The following is a 25011-nucleotide window of genomic DNA, read 5'->3' as shown; positions in this document are numbered from 1 at the left end:
TGATATAGCCCAAGAATTTGTTGACCACTTCGCTACAGTTGGACATAATGTGGCTGAGGGAGTAAGAATAGTGGATGGCGACCGCCCTTTCCAACATTACCTTGGAAATAGCGAAACAGAATTTTCAGTTTACCTGAAACCGGTGACCGAGAGTGAAGTAAAAGAAATAATTTTCGACATGAAAAATAGTGCAGCTGGTAGTGACATTTTGTCTCTACGGATAATTAAATATCTGTGGCCAGCTATATCGCATGTATTAGTTAACCTAATAAATCTTTGTTTTAAACAGGGAGTATTTCCATCTTGTTTCAAGTTGGCACGAATTACACCGGTTCATAAGGGGGGTGATCACAGTGAGGTAAGTAACTATCGCCCGATTTCCGTTTTACCGGTCATGTCAAGACTTGTGGAAAAGTGCTTTTCCCGGAGGTTGTACCATTATTTAGAGTGCCATTCAATACTAACATCCACCCAGTTTGGATTCAGAAATGGACGCACGACCGAACAAGCTGTGGCTTATCTCTGTGGTGTTGTGAACACTGCCCTGGACCTTGGTTTTAAAGTGTCTACCATCTTTTTGGACATTATAAAAGCTTTCGACACTGTAGACCATGGTATATTGCTTGAAAAATGTGAATTTTATGGGATTAGAGGGCCTGCTCTTGATTTCCTACGTAGTTTTTTGTCTAATAGGCAGCAGTATGTGCGAATAAATGGATCTACTTCTTCCGTTGTAGATATGAAATGTGGTGTGCCACAAGGGTCCGTTCTTGGCCCCTTGCTATTTTTGATATTTGTAAATGATCTTGTACTGTCCCTGAAGGATGCGAAAACTAAAATGAGCGACATGTTTCACAGTGACAGTGACGTTACAGTACCTCTATTTGCCGATGATACTTCATTGATTTGCATTGCAAAAACAGAACGCCTTTTAGTTGAATTAATGACACAGTGTTTAGATCAAGTGTCTAGCTGGCTAAGAGTTAATAAAATAAAAGTAAACCCATCAAAGAGCAGTTTTGTAATATTTTCGCGTACATCTAATTACTACCCATGGATCCAAGAAGTGAGTTACCTGGAAGGTAAAGTTAAGCGTGATCAGTGTGTTAGATATTTGGGTATTATGCTAGATGAAACACTCTCTTTTAGGAAACATGTTGAAAAGGTGTCAGGAATCCTGTGCCGTAATCTGGGAATACTGCGTAAATTGAAACATGTATTACCCCCTTCTGTTCTTCGCACTTTGTATTTTTCTATTATACATCCACATATATTGTATTGCTCATCTATTTGGCTGAGTACGTTTCCATCAATTACTAATCAAGTTCGAGTGATCCAAAATAACGGAATCCGTGTGTTGACTGGTAAATCAAATCTTGTATCCGTTAGAGCTACCTATATTGATGTAAAAGTATTACCTGCTGCAGGCCTTAGAGATTTTTTATAGCCTTCAATTTATGTTCAAATATAATAATGAATTATTACCGTCTTGCTTTTCAGGAATGCTAAAAGCTAGATCTTCGATTCATGATCATGAAACTCGCCAAAGGGAAAATTTACATGCCCCGCTCGTGGTGTCTGCCAGGTCGACATTCTCGCCTATTTATAGGGGATTAAAGTTGTGGAATGGGGTTAATAAAGAGTTAAGAGAAATAGGGGATCTGAAGGAATTTAAAAATAAAATAAAAGGAATGTTATATGAGAAATATGATTTTTAATTTTGTTTTTTTTTTTTTTTAATAAAAATTTTGTTTTTAGTTTTTTTTTATGTACCTGGAGGACAAGTATGGTGATTTTGTGATTGGTGGTAGGAACTGCGTGCGAAGGGGAATGATTTTTTCTTTTATTTTATTTTTTTTAGGCCTAGGTTGTATATTTCTGTTGTGAATATGAAATTTTGATATATGCCTACCCTTAGGACAACCTGACCCCAGGTTCTTGGGTCGGTAGTGAGTAAAATGTATTGTCCTTGTGTGTGTTAATAAATTACTATTACTATTATATTGGACGATAAAATTTCATAAATATCCACCAAAACCACGTTTTATTGCTGGGGCAGCAAGGTGTCCAACCAGAATTGCGGCTACTGACCTATCTTTAATATTAGGAGAAATTAGAAGTAAATTTAAAGCAAATTGCTCCGGACTTAAAAATTTTTCTAACTTTAACCCATATTCTTTGGCGAATGTTTGAGCTAAAAGAGACAATTAATTTGATTTTACTACTCTGCATAGAAATTTGTAACTTAATTTATTATTAGAAATATTGAAATTGGTGATAAAGAAATCTTTTGTTTTGTATAATTTCGGATTTTTGAAAATTGATACTTTTAATAAAAAAGCCCCATGGACGAATTTCTTTAGAAGTAGTATTAATTAAAGATGTTATAGCTTGGGTATGGTATGTGATTTATTTGAATTTGTTCTATTTAATGCTGTTATAAAATTTAATGGGAACTTATATAAATAAACTGTATGTATTCCTATGGGTGGGAATGCGAGTCCATTCATAGCGGACCTGTTTTTAAGTCAATTAGAATACGAATATATGATAAATAAAAATAGCCCAAGCAATGTAAAATATAAACTTTCAAATAATAAAAGATATCTGGACGATCTCTTAGTAATAAATTGTGCAGAGTTTATTGAGATTTCAAAAAATATTTATCCACAAGAGTTAATTCTGGAGCCTAGCTATGGGATGGGACACTCCGACCATTTCTTAGATTTAAATATTAATATTTCAAATAATAATAAATTAGTTTTTAAAATATATAATAAAACGGATGTTTTTAATTTTGAAGTAATTAATTTTACATTCCTTGAAAGTAACATACATTCAAATATCACTTATTCAGCTTATTATTCCCAATTATTTAGGTATGCAAAAATATGCAGTAATTACACAGATTTTAAAAATAGATGTAAAAAGCTGAGCGAAAAACTGATCTCAAGAGGTTTTTCTGCCAAAAAAATTAGTTGGCAATTCAAAAAATTTAGTTTTATGTATCATGAACTTTTAAGTAAATATACAAAAAACTGTAAAGAAATACTGAATGATATTTTAATATAATTTCTCTTTCGCTTTTCTTTGTTGGAATTTTGAATTTGTAGATGGTTTTCAAACAAGCTTGAGGATCTTTAAATTTGTAATTGGTTCCAGATACCAATAAAAGACAAATCTGGACCAGTCTCCATTTGTTCCAGAATGGTTTCTGCTCAGTGACCTCTGGGATTTTATTAAGGAAACATTGAAACACTTTTTGTATGTAATTTTTAACAGCTTGACTAGTATACATGTATTTCACAAGTTTTACCTGACACAGGGATACCATATAGATCTTAGGGTAGAGGCTCCACTGTGCCGGGTAAACAAAGTAAAGCCTCGAAACCCGTTAAGGCAGGTGGTATTTCTTCTGATGAGCCCTAAATGGAAGGCTCTACTTCGAAATATTTCGCTAGATTTAAGGTGCTTTTGCTTGTAAATTTACAACGACTTACATTTATTGATGACGACTTTGCATGGATTTGGACATTTCTATTTGGTTGATGGTTCGGTTATACTGTTTGGTCCTAGGTAGTTGGATAGATGGGTAAGGTGAAAGCCTCGTTGAAGTGCACATTTGTCTCAATTTCTGGATTAGGACGACAGTTTTTTTTTTTTCTCGCCAAGTAATTACCTCTTAAACATAATATATATATATATATATATATATATATATATATATATATATATATATATATATATATATATATATATATATATATATATATATATATATATATATATATATATATATATATATATATATGTATCAGTAGCGTATCCAAGGGGGGGGGGCCGGAGGGCCCCCCCCCGATATTTCTTTTCTTCTTTTTTTAAAGTGCCAATATAGTAAGTTCCGAAATATTCACGCTTTTAAGTTATTTGCAACACCCATTTCTTTTTTTCATTTCTTTTTAAATGGCTATCCATTTCTCCGGCAAGCTTATATCATTATTTTATCATCAAACGTGCAATCGCCTCCTGTAATCAAACAAGATGTCAAGAAATTTTTCTCACTATTTAACCCTCGGAGCTATAAGCACTAGCTTCTCTGCGATGAAGGAATTGCGATAAGTAATCAGACTAGAAGGTGATAGTTAATTCAAACGGTGGTATAATTCCAGTGTAAGCTAAGCATTGAAACGGAAAGGTCGCGTGAGAGGAAAGAAAGAAATTGAAGCGACACCAGCCCAGCATTAAGCATTTCTTAAAGCTTGCAAAAACCAGCAATGACGGTAAGGAGTTTACCACTATTCTGACAATAGTTTGTATTTAGTGGGTTTTGAAGCACGCATGTGTCACTTGTAATTAAATGCAATTCCCAATTTAGATTGAAGACGACCAAATCTAAATTTGGAAATCTTCTCGTAAGAATGTTTCTTAGTTATGATCAATTAAAGGAAACAGTAAAAATGATCATTATTTGGGCGGGATCAAACTTTCTAGAGCCCAAAATGGGATTATTAATAGTTCATTCATTTTATATTCTATTTCTTGTGTAACTATGAGCATGTTTAATGTTGGAATACCTTCATATTCCCGTATTTCCAGAAACAAAAAGTAGGATCCCGCAAAAACGGTAATTTTACCGTGTGAATTGATCATTTAGAGCTGTTCCAGAATTTTTAGCCTTGTCTCTAAAATTCAATACTTTTGAGGGGGGGGGGGGCAAACAGTGACCTACCAAACAAGTCATGTACGCAAATAATGTAATTAACAAAATTTAATTGTTTTCTTTTTTAAGAGTTTTTACGAGTTTTACGAGGAAAACGAGTCTTTGCGACCATTAGTAAAATCGGGAGAAAAAATGTTCCGATTATGATTTAATTGCCAAAATTGATGTTTGTCCAGGAACAGCGAGATAAGTAATAAAATGAGTAATTTAACGATTCAAGGGCAAGCTTTGAAGCCTTGGAACAGTCGGGTAGAGAGCATTTTCTTGGTACTTTACTGTTAAGGTCACACTACATGATGCTCCAACCGAGGGGCTAATAACTGACCTTCGCAGGTGTCCCTTCCTTCGTGCCTCCGGCTGTGCCTCGTGCCTCCGGCACACCTGAAACAGCGTGTTGCTGGAAGCGAAGGAACACAGTTTTATCTTTGGCTTATGGAAAGCGTACGGCGCGTTTTTTACGACGGCAAACTTTCTCCTCTTGAGAGGTTATTTTTACTTGGTCGTGCTGTTTACTGCGTTCGACATTGTAGATCCTGGGTCCTAAAAAGTAGACATTATGCTTTGAACGAGAATTTTATTACCACAAACCTTTACCATTGCCTAGAGATAAATATGCATTCCCTTGTGCTTCTCATTCGTCGATTCAAACGGCTTGGGCTCGAACGTCTTATCAAACTCTCTGACATGAATAGCCAACCATGTGAAGATTTTTATAGTAAGATGTGGTCTCAAACCAGCACATACAGTACTGTAATAAACTTTTCGTTCCTCCAACTTCTACATCGAATTCGTCGAAAAGAAAGTATAACGGATTTTGAAGCTCAATATTCTAATGAACAGTTGTCCTTGCCCAAGGCCAAGCAAGTTAGATCCATTGGTGTTGTGTCTGTCATTTCCGATTTTTCTTTGCCTGGGGACAATGAAATCAAGCTCGAGCTAGGGCGAGCTCGTATTGAAAGCCAGCGAATAATGAAAGCCTTGGTACCCGACGACGTACTTTCTGTTTTCGGTCACCAAGTACCGAATGTTCGTCTTTCTGTACTTCACGACAGTGACTCAGACGATGACTCAGAGGAAAATACTCTGTCCGATAAGCAGGAAAAGGCTTCCGCGACTGACACTGAATCGGGCTCGGAAAGTGACGGCATCTTTGAAGATTTGCCAGTGATTGCTCACTTTGTGAAACACCAAGTTGAGAAAAATTGGGTTAGTGAGCCTGTGACGAAAATGAAGAATTCTAGGTTTTGTCTTGTCAAGACTTCTGACGGCTCCATAACACCAATAAAAAGATCCACGCTGTTGTGGCTTTCTTTGTGGCTTCAGTTTTTATGTCTTTGTATTGTGCGATTATTTCCGTACTTGAGGAAATAGTTGGTAGCATACGGTGCGATACGGAAGTTATTTCAAAAGCAACTGCGTTGGTTTCAGCAGCAACCGAATTTAGTTTTATGTTCACGTTGGCTGTGCTAGAGTTTGTTAGTGTCATAATGCTCTCTGTCTCTAAGGCACTGCAAGCCGAAGATTTAGACTTAGTTGAGTGCTGTCGGCATATTAAGCTATGTTCTGATACTTTACTGCAGTCAAAACAAAATGATTTTGAAACAATTTTTCAGAAAGCCTATGAGCTTGCACAAGAGGTTTTCAGAAAGCCTAATGAGTCCATCAAGGTTTTTTATCGCGAGTCATTGTTCGAACCTAACTTTGCTTCACTTATTGAAGAACTTGATCAAAGATTTTTGCGCCATCAGGAGGCATCTTTCAAAATCGGAAGGCTTTTGCCAGCTAACAACGAGTTATTAAATATTAATGAATTTGTGAACTCTGTTGCTGTTTACGAGGGATTTCACAGGGGTAGACGTGCGCTCGAATGTGAGTTAGTCCTTTGGAAACAGAAGTGGCTCGGAAAGTCTGAGAAACCATCAACTGTTGCTTCGACTCTTGCGTCATGCGATGCAAGATTTTTCCCATGCATTCGAAGGCTTTTGACGATTTTTCAGACATTAACAGTGACTATCGCTTCTGCTGAGAGGAGCTTTAGCTGTCTTAAGCGATTAAAAACTTATCTGCGGAGCTCCACGGGCGAGGACCATCTGAACGGACTATCTCACATGACCCTGAACCACGATATCCAGGTCGATGCTGACCAAATTTTTGATCGATTTGCAGCCAAAAAAGACCGGCGGCTATTACTGTGAGAGGTTAGGTCGTCTTTCATTGCTCGTTTCTCTAAGTGCAGTTGATTCTGTTTTTTAAATTTTAATTGTGCTTTATCCTCTGTAAACAATGTTAATATCAATACATTTCTTGCTTTCATGGCTGTTATAATAGGTAGACTGAGGCCCCACCCCTCCGAAACCAAATTCTGGGCAATTGTCTTTGATATAACATTATTTTTTATTTATTTAGTTCTCTAAAACAAGGGTCCCATAGGCAAATATAAGGAATAATGCACTTCTTTATTTTATATTTTCTAAATTCTGCCACTTTGTGGCAGTTCCAAAACAAATACTCGCCCAAAATAGAAACTCTCACTGTTTCTAACTTTTTTTTTAATTCTGACTTTGTTGGCCAAATATTGTCATCCATTCTCAAACAAAAAAAGTATACACCTAGAAATACTCATGACAAGTGTGTACTTTTAATTTCTTTACCTAGCTACCCCCCCCCCCCCCTACTCCCCGCCTGAAATCTTGCATTATGATAGATAATTTTCTTGCTCACATGACTGCTGTAAAAAGGTAGACTGACGGCCCCCCCCCCCCCCAAACAAAATCCTGGATACGCCACTGAATATATATATATATATATATATATATATATATATATATATATATATATATATATATATATATATATATATATTCATGCATGCGACATTTTGTGTATTTATGTAAGTTAGTTTAAGGGAATTCTGTCCTTTATCACTTGGTTTTGCAATTGTTATGTTTTTTCATTGTTATTATTATGTACCATGTTTTGTTATGCATGTCATTATTATGTGCTATTATTTTGTGTCATAATTATTTTTTTGCCTTGGCCCAAAGCAGCTTTTGTTGCAATAAACACCTATCTAAAAACATCTATAGGCATAATTCGGTCTTACCGGTTTTAATGTTTTCAGAGACTGTATTCCAAGCTTCCAAAGAGTTCGATGAGCCTCCCCAAACTTTGTGAATGATTCACTTGCACGTTGTTGAAGTTCTTTTACCCCCATCTTTGAAAAAACGTCTCCAAATTCTAAAAAAACGGTCAAGATAAAAATATATATGACCGAATAAAAAAAAGGGTTCCACGGGACATTCACAGCAATTTACTATACAGCACTAATTAGAGATGTGGAAAGGGTGCCGGTGCTCATTTACATTCCCGTAAACTTCCCCAAAAAGGTATCGCATCTTGGGAAAGATGTTTCCAAAATCTAAGAGATACGTGGATGAGCTAAACAAGAGTACGTAACTAAAGGGTGTCGTTGGACAGTTACGGTAATTATACCAAGTGGCTCTAGTTCAAAATCTAGAAGGGGCACTAGTACCGACTTACGTTCCAGCAAAGAGTAACAAATCCAGAAAAGATTTCCATCAATTATGTTTTTTTAATATTTAGAATTTTTAAGATAAAAGGGACATAATGCATAAAGCTAACAGCATACCTGAGGTTTGGAGGCAGGAAATAGAAGTCAGATTTAAATACAAAAACTGCTGTTCAGAAATTTATAAATGTTGCTGCATTTCCCTGAAAATATAGCAAAAAAGACACAAGAAGGGCCAATATTTTGGGCTAGCAACTAAGAAAATAAAATTATATTCACTAAAATCACACATTTTCAGGTAATAGCAGATGGCTTGACCTCTATCCTCTTAGATTAATGCAAAATATTTTACAAAGGCAGTAGCGATGCTTCACTAATTAACTTGCCACTAATTAATAAACCACTAATTAACTTGCTGTATCTCCTCCACCACTGAGTATGGCTAAAGATCCACTTGCTTTGTTCCCTATCTGAAGAAGTGTCACCTCACTGTCATGACAGCCCATGCATACATTTCCAATAAGATCCCCATTAATGCTTTTTTCATAGTTCAAATATTTCTCATTGTCGCCATTCAACGCAACGATAACTTTGGTAATGGATATATAGGCTTTGTTGTGTAAACAATCCCGCAAGACCCACTAGGGCGTTTTCCTGTTTACAATCAGATCTCTGTTAGAACATGCATCTTGATAAGTTGAGAATATTCTGCACGAGAAAACTATCAATCATCCTTAAGAATGTTTGTGAATCACCTGGCATGATTTATGTATGAAAATACATATAAAAGATGAGGGTGAATCACTATATGAATCACCAGAATAGTCCAATCCAATAGGAAGACTTCAGGACAGCTCCACATATGAGGGATGACTAGTGGCTTTTCCAGGATGCCACAGGTAGATCTGGTGGTACACGAGGAAAGAAGGTCTAGGGTAAGGTTATCATGGGCCTTATCCCGTTGTCCTTCATTTTTAAATCTTGCATTTATCTTGTTCGTTATTATCGACCAATTAAGTATTAAAGCATAACGTCAGGGCTAATTGGATGGGTTTTGCTGTTGTCCATAACTTGTTCCAACCAATAAGCTAAAGGTTGTTAAATAGATAATCAATGCATGATTTCACCTTTTTCTGTTGAATTTAACTACACTGGCCCAACTCATTTTTAATCCAACCGTTTAGACAGACACAGATGCATATAACTCGGTTCAATTATCGTTAGCAGTCACGTCAAGAGCTTGAAGAGTAGTTTCATTTAGCGCAGCTGTTCCATTTGTAATTATTTTCCAAGCTACAATTTAACCTCCAAACGTCTCTGTTGACACCCTCAAAGTTAAGATACAACTGACAGATGGCATAAAAGAATATCAGCAATCATATACTTTTAGGTACCTGGCGCCACGAAGCTATGCATAAAAAAGATTATATTATAAGGAGGAGCCACGAATGGCTAGCACACGGACTTATAATCTTATGTCATTCGGGATGCAGGTGGTGTTGCCAAGACAAAAGTACTACCTTGGAAGTCAAACGTGTGATTCTACAAGCTCAAATACCGTGTGGAGTGTAGAGGCGATGGGACTTTGAGGCCTGAGCCACGATCCAGTTGGGTCCGCTCCATCAAAAATTATTTAATCATGATTATAAGGAAGTTTTTCCATATCAAACTATTCGTGATAATGAAATTCATCTACTGTAAAGGTACGACCTTCGTCAGTTACAACTTTTAATTGCTACATCGGCGATATGAAAATACTAACTGAGAAAATATAACCTTTTTGAGCTATGCACTTTATATAAAAAAAAAGTTATTACAACCTTAAGTTATTACAGGGACGCTATGACAATACCAACTGGGGAAACTTGGGGGGGGGGGGCACTTTTGCCAGTCTAGCTCTCTGTATAGAAAAAAAGTCCGTTATGACTTTTAGTCGTTACAGTGACACTATGAAAATAGAAAGTGGGAACATACAGCCTTTGCCAGTTGCGCACGTTTTTTTAAAACCCATTTAAAAGTTTCCGGTTCTTATGGGCTAGGGTCCATTCTTTACTAGGCTGCAGCCATGAACCAAGGGGACAGTCATGAAAAAAGTCCAATGCGATCTTTAGTTGTTACAACGACGCAATGAAAATACAAAGTTGGAAAATACTACATTTGCCAGTTGCGCCCTTTATTAAAAAAAAAAGTCATTTACGAACATAAGCTGTTGCAGCAACACTATAGCTTTTGGACTTACCTTTAAAAACTTGAAGGAGATCAAATGTAGAACGAAGAACTCGACGTATCTGTTCAACCAAATGCTTATACACACTTTCTAAATGGTTCAGCTCATCAAACTTCTTAATCAGTGTGTCGTTGCATAAAATAGCCCTGGGAAACAAACGTCAAAATTAACCAGTTGGGTATGCGTTGTTTAAACTTCTACTATTTTACGGCACTTTCATAACTCGTTTTACAGCTATGTACGTTAATATACGGTTATGACTTACAGAGATTAAATGTTCGACGTGTTCAGGTCTACTGGCGAAGACTCATGAAAGCGTGTGATGTGGGCCTAGACTTAAAGGGCGACTGCATAGAAAAATATTGGAAACCCATAGCTCTCAGATTTGTACACTAATTGTATGACCTACTCGTGCATCTACTACATCAGGTTGTGTTAAAACGCAAACTGTCTGAGTTCGTTGAAATTGCCTGAAGACACAGACGGTTTGAAACGCCAGAACTAATAAATTGGTTAACTTTTGTTTAAAGTTCTATTAATTTAGAGTTTTACAAAGAGTTTATAGATTTGGTTTACTTTTACTATAAAATTATATTATAGAGCATTTGACTAGCTGCTGCGATATCTCGGTCAATGCATGAATGGTGCTCGGTTCATGAATAAGCTGAAAATAACAAGTTCTGGCTATACGAAACATCAAAAAAGAGAGTTAATCCATTTAATACTAATCCCTCCGCAAATAAGTAGGCTAGGATTTGCATATAGACAGCAGCAAGAAAAAAAGAAGAAAAAAGGAGACATCACTTCTTCCACTTCTTCTCCCACTCGAAAAAGTTTTTCTTTCTGCTCAAGGTGGGGGAACTGTAATTCTCCTATCTGGGGTTTTCGGCTGTGGTGATCCCGATCGTGCAGTATTCATTTCGAGCTGACACCGTCTTCGTGAGGTTTCACGCTATATCTTGAAATTATCATACATTCATTTTCGCAACAAAGTTTATCATCAAGACTAATCAAATTCATATTACTTCAGCTGCCGTATTATTATTGCAGATACAACATTGAAACCCTTACATGTTATGACTATTTGACAACGTATTCTCATTTGCTTGATTCAATTTTTGTTTTGCTAATATTTCTATCAAATGCAATATCCTCTTGTATGGAATGACAATTCATTTCCAATTAAATTTTATATACTTGATAATCGTGACTTGGCCTACACCTGGATATTCTTTAGATATTGTGAAGGTTTTTGGCTGATGTTCTTTAATAACGGAGAATCATGCTTAGTAAGTAAGTGCATAAAGACCAAATAATTAAATTAAACGAATTAAAGTAATTAAAGAAAATCGGACAGACGAATTTTTACAGATATAGCTGAAAACAGTGGACAAATTTAAACAATCAAATTAAACAAACCCAAAACAATCGCAGACGATTTTTGTATATAGCTATGAAAGCGGTGGGGTAAATTCAAGAAATAAAAAATACAACAATTGGTTAGGCGAATTTTTGCAATAGCGCTGAAAACGGAGGTTAAAGTAAAATGATAAAATTCAATAGACACAATCTGGCAGACAATTTTGCAGATAGCGGTTGAGTGAATTCAAAGAATGGAAAATATAATAAACAAAAATCGGGTGGACAAATTTTTACACATGGCGCTAAATATGGTGAGAAATTCGGTAAATACATTCAAATAATTAGTACATGTTTAGAATTTTGTAGAAAACCGGTTGGAGTAAATTAAAAATTCCGTAAAAAAAAAATGAAAATAATGTTTTCCACAACTAATTTTTCAGAATTTTTAAATCAAGCCTTATGAGGCAAGTCCCAAAGCATCTGGAGTAATAGAGCTATATAAAATGAATAAATAAAAAAATAAAATAGAAAAGAAATATATAAGAACGTTTGTGGCAGATAAATATTACCAAAAGCAAGCAATTAGAGTACGTAGAAGTGATCGCCCTTATTTATTTTTTGTGAGGTATCAAGTATCACCACTGAATTAAGATATTCAGCAACGATATTCAGAGTACGTAGAAGTGATGGCCTTTAATTAATTTTGTGAGGTACTATGCATCACCCCTGAATTAAGATATTCAGCAACGATATTCAGAGTTATTCAGAGTACGTAGAAGTGATGGCCTTTATTTAGTTTTGTGAGGTACCAAGTATCACCACTGAATTAAGATATTCAGCAACGATATTCAGAGTACGTAGAAGTGATGTCCTTTATTTAGTTTTGTGAGATACCAAGTATCACCACTGAATTAAGACTGACCTTGAAAGTCCCAAAGCATCTGCAGTGCTAGAACTCATATTTTCAACAACTTTGTGTTTCATCTTTTTTAGTAGGAAATCAAGAGTCCTTCCTTTCTTAGAATCTGCTTTAAGCTTGTTGAACTTAATTGCTACAGGACCCTAAAAGAAATATTGATTTTAAAATAGATAAAAATACAGCTTTATTTTGAAGAAGCAGATGAAGGAGGAACATCAGATTTGAAAGAACTTAATAAAAATATTTAACACATACAAATAAACACATACAAAGTGTAACAAACTCAGCTCACATAGTTTATTTTAAAAACGAATATTGCCTTTCGGAATATGATAACAGTGACCCTAGCACATGGCAACCGGAAAAAGTTAATCAAAAATTAAATCAGCTCAATGAATAAGCTTTAAGCTTGTTGAATTTGATTCTTAGATATTTTTGGTGATTTAACTTGTAAATGGGCCAAACGGTCCCGAGAATGTTGGGCTATAAATTAGATTCATCCAAAAGTTAAAATAAGTAAGTTCACAGAAATGTGAACCAACAATTGTTTCCTGAATAAAAAGAAGAGGAAGAAGAATTAAGAGAAGAGGAAACTAATTAACATAAAGAAGAGGAGGAAGAGAAGAAGACGAAGAATATAATAAATATATGATATAATATAAAGTAGTACTACCAGAATGACCTTTAAAACAAATGTTCGACTTTAAATAAGCGCAGCTCACACAGTTCAGTTCAACCAAACAGAGACTGTCATTTGGAATCTTACAATGTCGACCCTAGTACACTCAGGAAAAATTTGGAAAATAAACTAATTAAAAGGAAAAATGACTGTGCTATTTTTAGAACTAATGTACTTTGTTTGAGTGTTTTTCAGAAGAGCTGTAGCTATATTAATCTAAAAAGAAAACAACTTTAATGTTTTGAAACTGGATTACTGTTACACAAATCATTGTTTTTACTTTTTTTTTGTTCCTATGTATTTCAGCTTAACGTTTACAGTGGTCTTTGGTTTTGATACGATGTAAAGTGGAACCAGATAGTTGTTATTTCCGGAAGAAAAGCTAATAGATAAGTAAAGGGGGAAGTTCTAAGCAAAACAGTTCTAAGTATTCCAGAAAAGTGTTTTAATAATAACAGTTCACGCCGAACAGTTCTTCAGCTGTTGTAATTCAAAAGGGAATATGTGACCATGTGTGCAAGGCCCTATTTCAGGAGGGGGGGGGGGTAGAGGGTTTGAACCCCCCCCCCCCCTGAGATGTTTGTCCGACTAGTAAAAACATAATAAAATGAATAGAAACAAATTTTCGATGCTTTTTAATTTTCTTTTGTTTGCTCAGGTGCTTCCAAGGATAATCTTGTCCCCCAAAATTTTTCTGGCACTTTCACTTGTTTTTTTCTCTTTTTAAATAAATTCGACTATTTGGTCAATTATTGGCACACTTGTCGCATTGCCCGATCAGTCTGAAACAAGGTATGTAGGTATTTGAATTTTCTAAGAAGAATTTTCAAAATCATTTAATAATGAAAAGAACAATTAATATAGACTAATATAATATAAATCAATATAAATTAATATAATCAAATAGTCAAATAATGATATCAGTTCACGTCTTCTTTGTGCCTTCTAGGCAAAGTTTTGCATCATCGGCCAAATGTAAAGAAAATTAAATCAAAAAATTGAATTGTGGCGGATAAAAACCAATAGGAGAAAATGATTCAAACATAAAAAAATTATCAAAGAATTAAACTAAAAAACCTTCCTTGCCACACGCGGGATTGAACCAAGAAAATTTCAATTAGGAATCTTAGCGTCATCCACTACGCTGTCACAAGGTATATAAGTATTTGAATTTTCTAGGAGGCTATTAACAAACCTTTCATTTGACAAATTTTCATTTGACAAAATTGACAAAGTAAAACTTAAGGAATATTATGAAAAAAAGAAGCAGCTTCTCCACTAAAAATAATTGAAAATGGTAGTTATAGTGAAGAAGAGGTGGACAAAAGTTTCATACAAATAGAAGGTTGCTTATTTTCGCCAAAAGCTAAAGAAAACGTGTTTATCCTTATGCATAATATGTTACAAACAGAGGGGTCAAAAATCAAGATAAATATGAGAGGTTGTTAGGGACCATGTCAGCTGTGCAAGAAAAAACTAGAAACGCAATGTCACGTAATGTTAGAGTGTGAAAAACAAGAAACAAATGTAGAAGGACTGACGAATTTATTGGAAAGTGTTACAGGTAAAAAAGATGAAATTAATTTAGAGAAAGCTGTGTACCTAAAAGTAGATGATGAGGCCTATACAAGGACAATAGTGTACATAGTATCGCTTTTTTTGTTATTGCACGTGGAAGCGAAAGGAAATGCAGAAGGAAGATTATGATGTGATAAATCGTGTGGAAACAAAATGAAAAAGGATAAGGATTATGAAGCGTAAGAAAATTGAGAACGTGTTTGGTATAAAGTAGAGGGAATAGTTTTTGTGTCTTGGTGGGCAAGGATGTGTTGTTAAAAAAAGGGGAAAAATAATAATAATAAAAGGAGAGTTGAGAAAAAATTATAGGGTTTAAGGTTTTACATTTGTATGATTTTGACTTTTTCATTTTGTGGTAAGGATCTAGGTAGAAGAGTAAAAAATGATGTTTTTAGTTTAGATATATTGAATCAGAGCAGATTTTAAGTTAAATATTTCGAACTTTTAATGAAGTGTTTGATTTTAGAGTTTAATTAGAATTTTCAGATTATAATAGTTAGCTTCAGGATTTGTTAAGTATTTTTAAGTTTATTTATTAGGTAAGATTTAAATCTAATTGAATAGTTATAGTAAAGGATTTTATGAATTTTTAGATTATAGATTTTGATTTGGTCTTTTTTTATTGTTTGTTTGGAATTTATTTTAAACTAGTGGAATTTATTTTATATGTTGAGGCAAGTATAATTCATCTAGATTTTGACATATTTAATTTTTAGGATTTGTTTGGAGGACTACTGTAGCTACCTAACAATTCAAGGCCCAGCAACAGTAGAGTTTGTTGAAATGTGATGTATTAAAAAAAAAAATGGTGTTATATTTTTAATTTTTCTTTTATTTATGTAAGCATAGTGAAAAGTGTTTTAAAGTGTTACGAGACAAATGGATGCATTTTAAAGCACGGAACCGTATAACTGTTGCAAGATTGTACTTTAATGCTCTATGTTCTAGGCATAAAGAAGGAGAACTTTTACTTCCTACCATGGGTAGTTCTACTGGGAATTTTTTCATTGTTGTATGGTAAATTAATGGATGGAGAATCGTATGAATGAAAAAAAAAAGTTTTTAGGAAAAAGACAGATAAAATGTACTAGGAGAGAAAAAACTATGTATGTGAGGAATTATAAAAGTGGAAAGCTATGGAACGTCGAGTAAGAGGTAAGATAGATAGGTAGTAAAGTGAAGGAATAATAGAGAAATAGGGACAAATTAGATTGCAAATAAGCAAAGTGTCTTAGATAAAAAAAAGAAGAAAGAAACTTCAATGTCAAAATCTTCAATGTCAAAATCGCCAAACAAATTTCAAATAACTAAATATCTAGTCAAAATGACGCATTGTACCGTGCCTCTTCGCACCATGCACAACGCACCCTGCGTGGCATTTCCACCTTGTCGTGCCTCTTTGCACCAATCAAAGTAAATTTTTGCCACGCGTGGCACACGGCAAGTGGGGTACATTATTACTGACATTTGGCGACCCCGTGATTAATCCGTAAATAAACCAGACCTAAATTATTCCCGAAAGAAACACAAATCTAGAATTCACTCACAAAAAAACGAAAAACACCATATTTTTGAGCCTACTCGTAAAGCCTAAATAAAAAAAAAGTAACATGCAAAATTGCATGGGTGTGTTATTATAAGGAATATGTTTATCAAGCTTTTGTCAAATCTGAGACCACGGATGTGATGGCCTGGTTGATTTTATATGATAAGAAGTAATTTTTTTCAAAAATTTACATTTCTCTTTTCTCTAAAACATAAAATTTTAGTAGTATTGCTTTGTTTCAGTGCCACCCAAAAATAGCCATCCTGAGAAATCAATCTCAAAAGTGGTTCAACTTCTGATATTATTTCCGACAGACGGACAAGATAGCCTCATTAATCCAAAGATAAGAATCAAAATAATATATAAACCGACTCTTATCCCGAGCTTGTTAATGACACATGAGACAGACCCAGGAAAAAACATACAATTCCCACAATCAACATCGCGTGCAAGCTCGAAACTTAGATGGATTCTGCGAGATAAAATACGTTTCACAATGTAATGAATGCAAACAAATTGACCTACTATCTTCAGATGGATGAAAAACAGTACTCAGTGTCGTGTCTCACTGTAATAAACGTAGGCAAGGCCATTTTCAAGGGGGGGGGGGGGTAGGCTTGACCACCCCGATATTTTTTTCGACTCATGAAAAACGTGACAAAAATACATGTAAACAAACTTTAGATGTTTTTTTTGTGAATACCCCCCCCCCCCCCCGAAATAGATAACCCCTCCCGAATAAAATCCTGGATAAATCTCGAGCATAGGCTATATCTTTTGTTTCCAGACTTTTGCAACACCCTATAAACTATAAAGGGTGCCTCAATAGTCTGAAATCCAAAGATGCATAATTTCAGCAAAGGAAAGTAAAGGATTCGGCACTTAAGTTTACAGTCCCTATCGCTGGTGCTAATCTCCGTTTCATGGCCCTTCAGCCAGGAAGTGCAATGGAGGGGGGTGGGGTGGGGGCAGATCCTGTTCTTTCACACACCCTTCCTGCTTACCTTCCCCAGATTTCTCCAGGTATCCATTTATAGCGGGGTCGACTCTGGCCGAGCTTACAGAGTCTGACCACTGACCCCCCTCCAAACCAAATAATCCAGCGACAAAAGGACTCAAACCTTATTTCCACGGGCAAGAGATTTAAAGTCTATCGTACAAACCACTCATAAAAAAGATGAATATTTTCAAAGAAAAAAATACAACGGAATTTAATTTAGGACAGTTAAAGTTCAATCGAAAATCCTTTCTTACTGGATTCCTAACTGGGGCCAGAATATTTTCCAGAATTATAATTTAAAGAGCGTTCAGGAATCCAACTATCACTAACTATAAGTAATTCTTTGTTATATTAATATGAATACTATAATACATAATACAAATAGTTAATATGGTGTCACATACGAAAGACACATATATTAAAAAAATCATATAATTCATGATGGACACATCTCAATAAAATAACTTATATTACTAGACACCAACTGTTGGTGAAAATTCATTGAACTATCAAAGAAGATTCAGGTTCTAGGAGGGCAAAATGTTTTCTAGAATTATAGTTTGAGCAGGACCGTATCCAGGATTTTTTTTTCGGGGGGAAGGGGGGTACAGAAAAACTTTTAAAACGCATCAAAAACTTGTTTATATTACATTTTTACGAGTCGGAATAACATTTGGGGGCAGGGTTCAAACCTCTTAGCCCCCCCTGGATATGGCATTGAATTTGATTGCCTTCTAAGAAAGTAGAAGGTAACCTTCAGCGTTTCTAGGAAGCAGCTGTTGCCTCCAGTTGCCAACACTAATTGTTCTTTCGATTATTCAATAATAAAAAAAAACGATTAATATAGGCTAATATAATATAAATTAATATAATCAAATGGTTGACACTAATTGTCTTTTGGAACACACCATTAACTAAATGGAAAATAGTCCAGCCAACATTTTAACGAGGATAAAATGAGAATAAAAGACTGGAGCTGTTCCAGTGCTGGGAGAAAAATCGGGGTCTCCATTTTTCATAAGCTCCTTCCTCCACACCTATACCCAGAAGGGAAACTCTGCTTGCTTGGCCTCATATAAAAATCGGGGCAGACCTTTCACGAATTTGTCTACCCAGAACCGTGACCAAAAAGGATGCTGTGCGGTGGCCTTGAGACGTGGCACCTCTAAACAGCCTAGTGAATGGCACAGCATTGTACTGGATCTTAACTAACGGATAGTTCTTCTAGGTTCGTTAATTTTTGTGTTTTATGGGTTGGGGGGTGTATAAAGTCTTCCAAGCTATGTTATTTATTATGAGTTGTTTCATCATTGTAGTATAAGATTTGTACCCATGAAATTTTAGCGTCAAAGGTAAAAGGTTTGTGATCACTTCTGCTGGACCTCGACTCTTTTTGATAGGAGAGAATCACCAGGCACTGGATGCTATTTAGTGACCAAGTGTATAAAACATTCAATCGACTGGATGTCTCGGGTGCTGCCAAGCACTCTGTGTGGACTTGAGAAGAAGGCATTAGCCCCTGACCTGCATTGGTGGGACTCAAAGCCGTACCCAGGGGGGGGGTAGAGGAGTTTGAACCCCCCCCCCCTCGGAATGTTTGTCTGACTTGTAAAAGCGTAACCAAAATGGACAAAAACAACTTTTTATGCATTTTTTAGGTTTATTCGTGTAACCCCTCCCCCAGAAAAAAATCTTTGAGTAACCCCCCCCCCCCCCCGAAAAAAAAAATCCTGGGAATGGCCTTGGCGGGACTCATTGCTTTTCTTGACACTATAATAATTTCAGTTGTTTGAATGATACGAAACTCGAAATATTTAACAGTAAGACCTTGAGTGATAGCTACCGGATTAACATTTTGACTGACAAAGTCCGGCGTTTAGAACTAGACTTGTTAGGAGTTACAGAAACCCCTCTTCTAGGGTTAGAAAAAACATACTTACGTGAAATGGAGGCTATTTTGGCAGGAAGTGGATATAATAATGAATAAGGAAGCTTCCAAGTTTTGCTTATGTTAGAGTGGTATGAATACTGAATTTTAGTTGCATACATATCACCAAAAAGTGCAAGGTACCGGTCATAGTGTATTGATTTATCCCCATTTAGAACCGACTGGGGGAAACTTAAGTTACTAAAATGAATTTTACATACAGTTACAGACAGGAATAATCAGACAAGATGCCAAGTAAAAATCTGCTTTTATTAGAAAATTTTAAAGGTCAGATGGTATCCTAGATGGTGTTAAAGGTAAATCTGGCGTAGGAAAGAAAACAGCAATGGCAACAGACTCTATTAATTTTGCTAAGTGCTTGAAATAGTACTCGCTGCTTTGGATTTTGGTTGTTGATGTTTGTTGTAGTTCTTTGCATTATCTATTGTTTTTTGTCAATATTGTCACAACTATGTTATCTTAAAGCTATTGTGTCGAATAAAGAAAGATATTCTATTATAAAACAAAAATCTTGCCCACAGGTGTCATAAATTAAACCTTTCGGTAAAATTCTAGTTTAAGGGGCTTTTTGCTATCTTGGAAAGTGGCTGAGTGAGGTGAATCAAAATATCAGAAATGTGTTCAAAGCCTTAAAGATTTCCTGAGAAAACATTTTGAAGCACATACCTCCACTCCTCCTCTCTCCAGAGGGCACTGACATTTGATGGCCTCTAACAATCTTCGTGTTTTCAAGGAGAACTTTCCAAAATGGGAATTCTGCTCAAGTGAGGCACAAGAAAAGTGGGTTGAACCCTATACATTTGCTCAATCCTAATTTATACGATTTATAAGACATATAAATCTATTTGGTAAGAATTGCATTTTCCGAAACTAAAGCCAATAAAACTAAAAATTAAAGTCAATAAAATACACATGTCATGTATGTAACCTTCTAATCCCTAAAGATTAGAAAAGGGGAGACATAGTAGCTTAGTAACATCTTCCCAGGGTATACTTTCAGTCCTGTATTCATTCCTAGAAGTATTATTGAACGTTCAAATAAACGTGGCGAATTCGTCCAAGAAAGTCCATATACTTAAATGAAAGTTAAGTTCATGTTTTCTATCCGTAGGATCCGTATGTCCAACGTTGTGGAAAACTCAATAGCCCCATAAACTTTATCCCAGATAGTAAATTAGTACCACAATTGCCAAACCCGGTTGAGACGTTTAGCAGTTTCTTAAGGCAAGGTAAATCTTAATTAATATAATACTTAGAACAAAACTTCCACTTTGGCCAATAGAGAGCAGAGCTCGATGTGTTAGGTGTATACATTGAACATAAGATAACATTAACTCTTCAAAGTAATACATCTTGAAACAAAATTAACAATATATCAAGAAAACAGGCAGAAAAAGGCAAAAAAGGCAAAAAAGATGAAAGAACAGAGAAAAAATAGTAGAGGCCATTCCAGAGCGAGTATAAGCTAAACCAAGATTAAAAATGGATCTAGCATTCGTGAGTCCCCTCACGAATGCTGGGGGATAAGACCTTGAGTGATAGCTCAAGGTCTTCAAGGTCTTATATATATGAGAATGCCCTTATTCTCAGCAAAGAATAAGGGCTCCTCTTTCTTTCATAGCAACTGCAAACCAAATACAGTGACCTTTTGCTTGCTGTTCAAAGCTTTTACCTGAAAATCACCTGTAACAATAGGAGATTATTCCTAAGGTTACTTCCTTTAAGTAAAAAATTCAGTTCTAGTTTCAGTTCTATAACTTAAAAAATTGAGTTCTAGTAGCTTAGAACTAAGTTATAGGTCGTTTTCAAAAGAGATGGTACATGTTGATGAGCAAAAATGACCAAGCAACATTGTTACATCAAAAAGCGTTATATTGTTATCTGAAACCGCTATTTTTGTATGTGAAATGTAACTTTGCACAAAACGTTCTATATTCTTATATGAAACCTTATATTGTTGTATGAAAAAGTGTTATATAAAACAGTCATATGAAAATGTTATGCTGTTATATAAAATATCGCGTAATGTGAAACCGTACGTATTGTTAGATGAAACTGTTGTATTGTTATATGAAACGTTATATTGTTACATGGAAAATTGGTATAATAATCCGTTATCATTTCAACTGAAAGTAAGGAGCAACATTAAACTTAAAACGAACAGAATTTATGACGTATGTGAGGGGGGTTGCTCCTCCTCAAAACCTCACTCTTTACGCTAAAGTTTTCAAGTACTTTTGGAAAAAGCTTCTTATTGTTCTACTTAAACGAACGGTATTTCGGGAGTCGTTCTTAAAGATTTGGGATAGAATTCAGACTTGAGCGTAAAGAGCGAGGTGTTCAGGAGGAGCAACCCCCCTCATATGCGTAATAATTTCTGTTCGTACTAAGTTTTGATATTGCTCTTTACTTTCAGTTTAATAAAAACTTGTTTGTTTTTTTAATTTAATTTCTGATCGTTTTTAAGTAATGCCATGAAATCTGGCTACACGTTCACGGATAAATCCCTCGTCCCCACGGACTTATTATCTAGATAATTCAATCCTGGTGAAAATTTACCCCGGACAATTACCAGTAACATCTCCTTGCGTAAAATTGAGTCGGCAATGAGAAAGCAAGACATGACAAGAATTTCGTATAGGAATTCTGGCGAACTTACCTAGTGTAAAATTTACCCCTGAAAAATGCACCACCTGTAAACTTCCCTTTCCATGGAAAATTATCCCGTGGAAAATCCTACCAGCAGAAAATGTACCTTCCCCCCTCCCAAAAAAATGTGTGCATGCTTCCCAATAACAAATATTATACATAAACACTGGGTAAATTTTGTAAGTTAAACACCTTTCCCTAAGGGCTGTGGGGGGTCATGATATGTCAAAAGGCATAGTTACTCGGCCTTTCAACTATACTGAGCAGAATTGCTATCTCAAAATTTTAATCGGACAATTTTGAGAAAAAAAGGGACGTGGGAGAGGGCCTAGTTGCCCTCCAATTTTTTGGGTCACTTAAAAAGAGCAATAGAACTTTTATTTTCTGTTCGAATGAGCCCCTTCGCGATATTCTATGGCCATTGGGTCGATAAGATCACCCCTGAAAAAAAAAAATAATACATAAAAAATAAACACGCATCTGTGATCTTTCTTCTGGCAAAATATACAAAATTCCACATTTTTTCAGACAGGGGCTTGAAAAGTCTACAGTAGGGTTCTCTGATACGCTGAATCTGATGTTGTGATTTTCATTAAGATTCTATGACTTATAGGGATTTCCCCTTTTTTCGGACATTGGGCAAATTTTCTCAGGCTCGTAACCTTTGATGGGTAAGACTAAACTTAATGAAACTTACATATTTGAAATCAGCATAAAAATTTAATTTTTTTAATATATTTACTGGTATCAAAACTCCGTTTTTTAGAGTTTCAGTTACTATTGAGCCGTTTCCCTCCTTACTTACAGTTCGTTACCACGAATTGTTTGATATATGAAATATTACGTTAGATGAAACGTTATGCGTATATTGTTATATGGAACGGTTATATAAAATCGTTAAAACATAATATTGGTATATGAAACGATTATGTGAAACCGTTATATTGTATTATGGAAACCGACTAGCATATCCAAGTGAAAGCAAAATTCTCTAGTCTTCCTAATAATTTCCAATCTACAAAATGTAGGTATTTTATTTTGGATGGGTATTTTAGATCCATACCTAAAAACGAGTATCGATAGTAAGTTCTTACCAGCGTACATTTTGAAAGGAAAATTTACTTTAAAAGGAAATATGCCGGACGGAGAGAGGAATTATTTAAACCCTAAGCCGAAAAAGAAACAAGCTGAGCATTCACCAAAAATTTACTCAAGGATTAATACTGATTCTCTGGTTGTATCCCACATTCCCTGGAGCTTGTTTTCCTTATTTTATTTTCTTTTATCGACATCGGCCAAACTCAGCACATACGAAACTGAACAAGCAAACGCTAAAAAGATGGTTGTCAGAAGTACAAATAACAGTTCAAATAGGGATAAATTCATTTATTCAACAGTGAAAACACAAAAAAAATAGATAATCAGCAATTTATATGCTGATGACGGTCAATGTATATGTGATCGAAATATCCAGATTTTTTGTTTTTGTTTTTTCACTTTCCAATAAAAGCATTTATCCCTATTGGAACTGTTGTTTGTACGTTATGGAGAGGCAGTGTGGTCTTTAAAAATATAGATGGTTGTCAAAAAATTAGGACTATGCTATCAGATCTGGGCTGAAAAAAAAACTTTAGAATCACGCATTTGACTTCAAAATCAAAGTCCTGAATCAAATTTCTTGAAGTCAATATTTTTTAAAAGTGGGCTTACTATTGCTGCTTGAATCATTTTTGCAACTTCACTTTTGCTTTTTCCTTTTATGATCTCCTTATTGATTTCCAACAGTTCGTCACCACTCTCCAAACTGCCATCAGCAGAGGCAGGTGTGTTATCAAATATCTACAAAGTTAAGGAAAATAAATAACAAAAAACTAGAGATAATAAGGAAACAAAGATTGAACCTTAAGAATAAGACTCTTTCTGAAATATAGTAAAAGAAAACAAAACTAGATAAAAATCAATACAAACACAGTCGCACACATTTTCATCTTTTAAGGGTGGATGCGGGTAGATATTTGAAGATTTTGGGGGAGAGATTAGAATCCAAAATATCAAACACTTAATTTTCATGCTTATATTTACAAAATTTCTGGAGATTCGTTCAGAATAGTCTGGGAGGGAGGGGGAGGATTTTCAACCCTGCTATACAAGTTAAGATACAAATGTCTTTGTGTAACTATGTCTTTGTGAATGCCAACCCTCCCCAGAGCCCTCGGAGCAAGGTCTGTAAGTTATGCAATTCACCAATTGTTAACATATAGTATTTGTTATTGTCAAAGGTGGACATGTTTGACCTTTAATGTTCAAAAAGATGAAAGGCATTCAGGTGAGCCTTTCAAAGAATGTTGAGGGTAGTTTTGAACTAAATCAAAACACGGTATATGCATACGGATTTGTCAAAAGGGTTTAAGTGAGAAATGACTGAGCATATTAACTTATAATTTTCAAGAAACGATGAGGAAGATTATCAATTGACCAAAAAGGCAAAATTTGCATGGTACTGCTACTACTACTACTATTATTACTATTATAAAACTACTGCAGTAGTTACTACTATTATATAATAGTAGTAATAGTTATTGCTATTACTACTATTATAAAACTACTGCTTCTGCGGCAAATACTACCAAGACTGAGTGTATTGTAGTGAAAATTTGAGGGAATGTTGAGGTAAAAGTTAAAATAAATCAAAACATACCATGTGTATACAGATTGTAAAAAGGGCATAACAGCTACATTTTTGGACCAGCTCACCATATCAAGATCAAACTTCCAGGGCATCATGAGGGAGATGTTCAACTGACCAAAAGGCGACATGTACATGCTACTACTGTTATTAATACTGCTGCTACTA

The 25011-nt window shown here is 35.2% G+C and overlaps 1 protein-coding gene across 8 annotated transcripts in view; it reads right to left on the bottom strand.

Moving 5' to 3' along the window:
• Positions 1–25011, bottom strand: part of PICK1 (protein interacting with PRKCA 1) — a 134445-nt gene that overhangs the window by 32289 nt on the left and 77145 nt on the right. For all 8 annotated transcript variants that reach the window (XM_089103622.1, XM_089103621.1, XM_089103625.1 and 5 more), the window contains exons 3-6: positions 23868–23996; positions 12761–12900; positions 10489–10622; positions 7824–7957 (exon numbers count right to left, since the gene is read on the bottom strand). In XM_089103622.1, the coding sequence (XP_088959748.1) occupies positions 7824–7957; positions 10489–10622; positions 12761–12900; positions 23868–23996 (537 nt within the window). The remainder of the gene's footprint in view (positions 1–7823; positions 7958–10488; positions 10623–12760; positions 12901–23867; positions 23997–25011) is intronic.

Source organism: Artemia sp. Qi Xiang Cuo, chromosome 17 (assembly GCF_049724085.1).
Source record: "Artemia sp. Qi Xiang Cuo chromosome 17, ASM4972408v1, whole genome shotgun sequence".
NCBI lineage: Eukaryota > Metazoa > Arthropoda > Branchiopoda > Anostraca > Artemiidae > Artemia > Artemia sp. Qi Xiang Cuo.
This window is presented reverse-complemented; position numbering and strand designations above follow the sequence as displayed.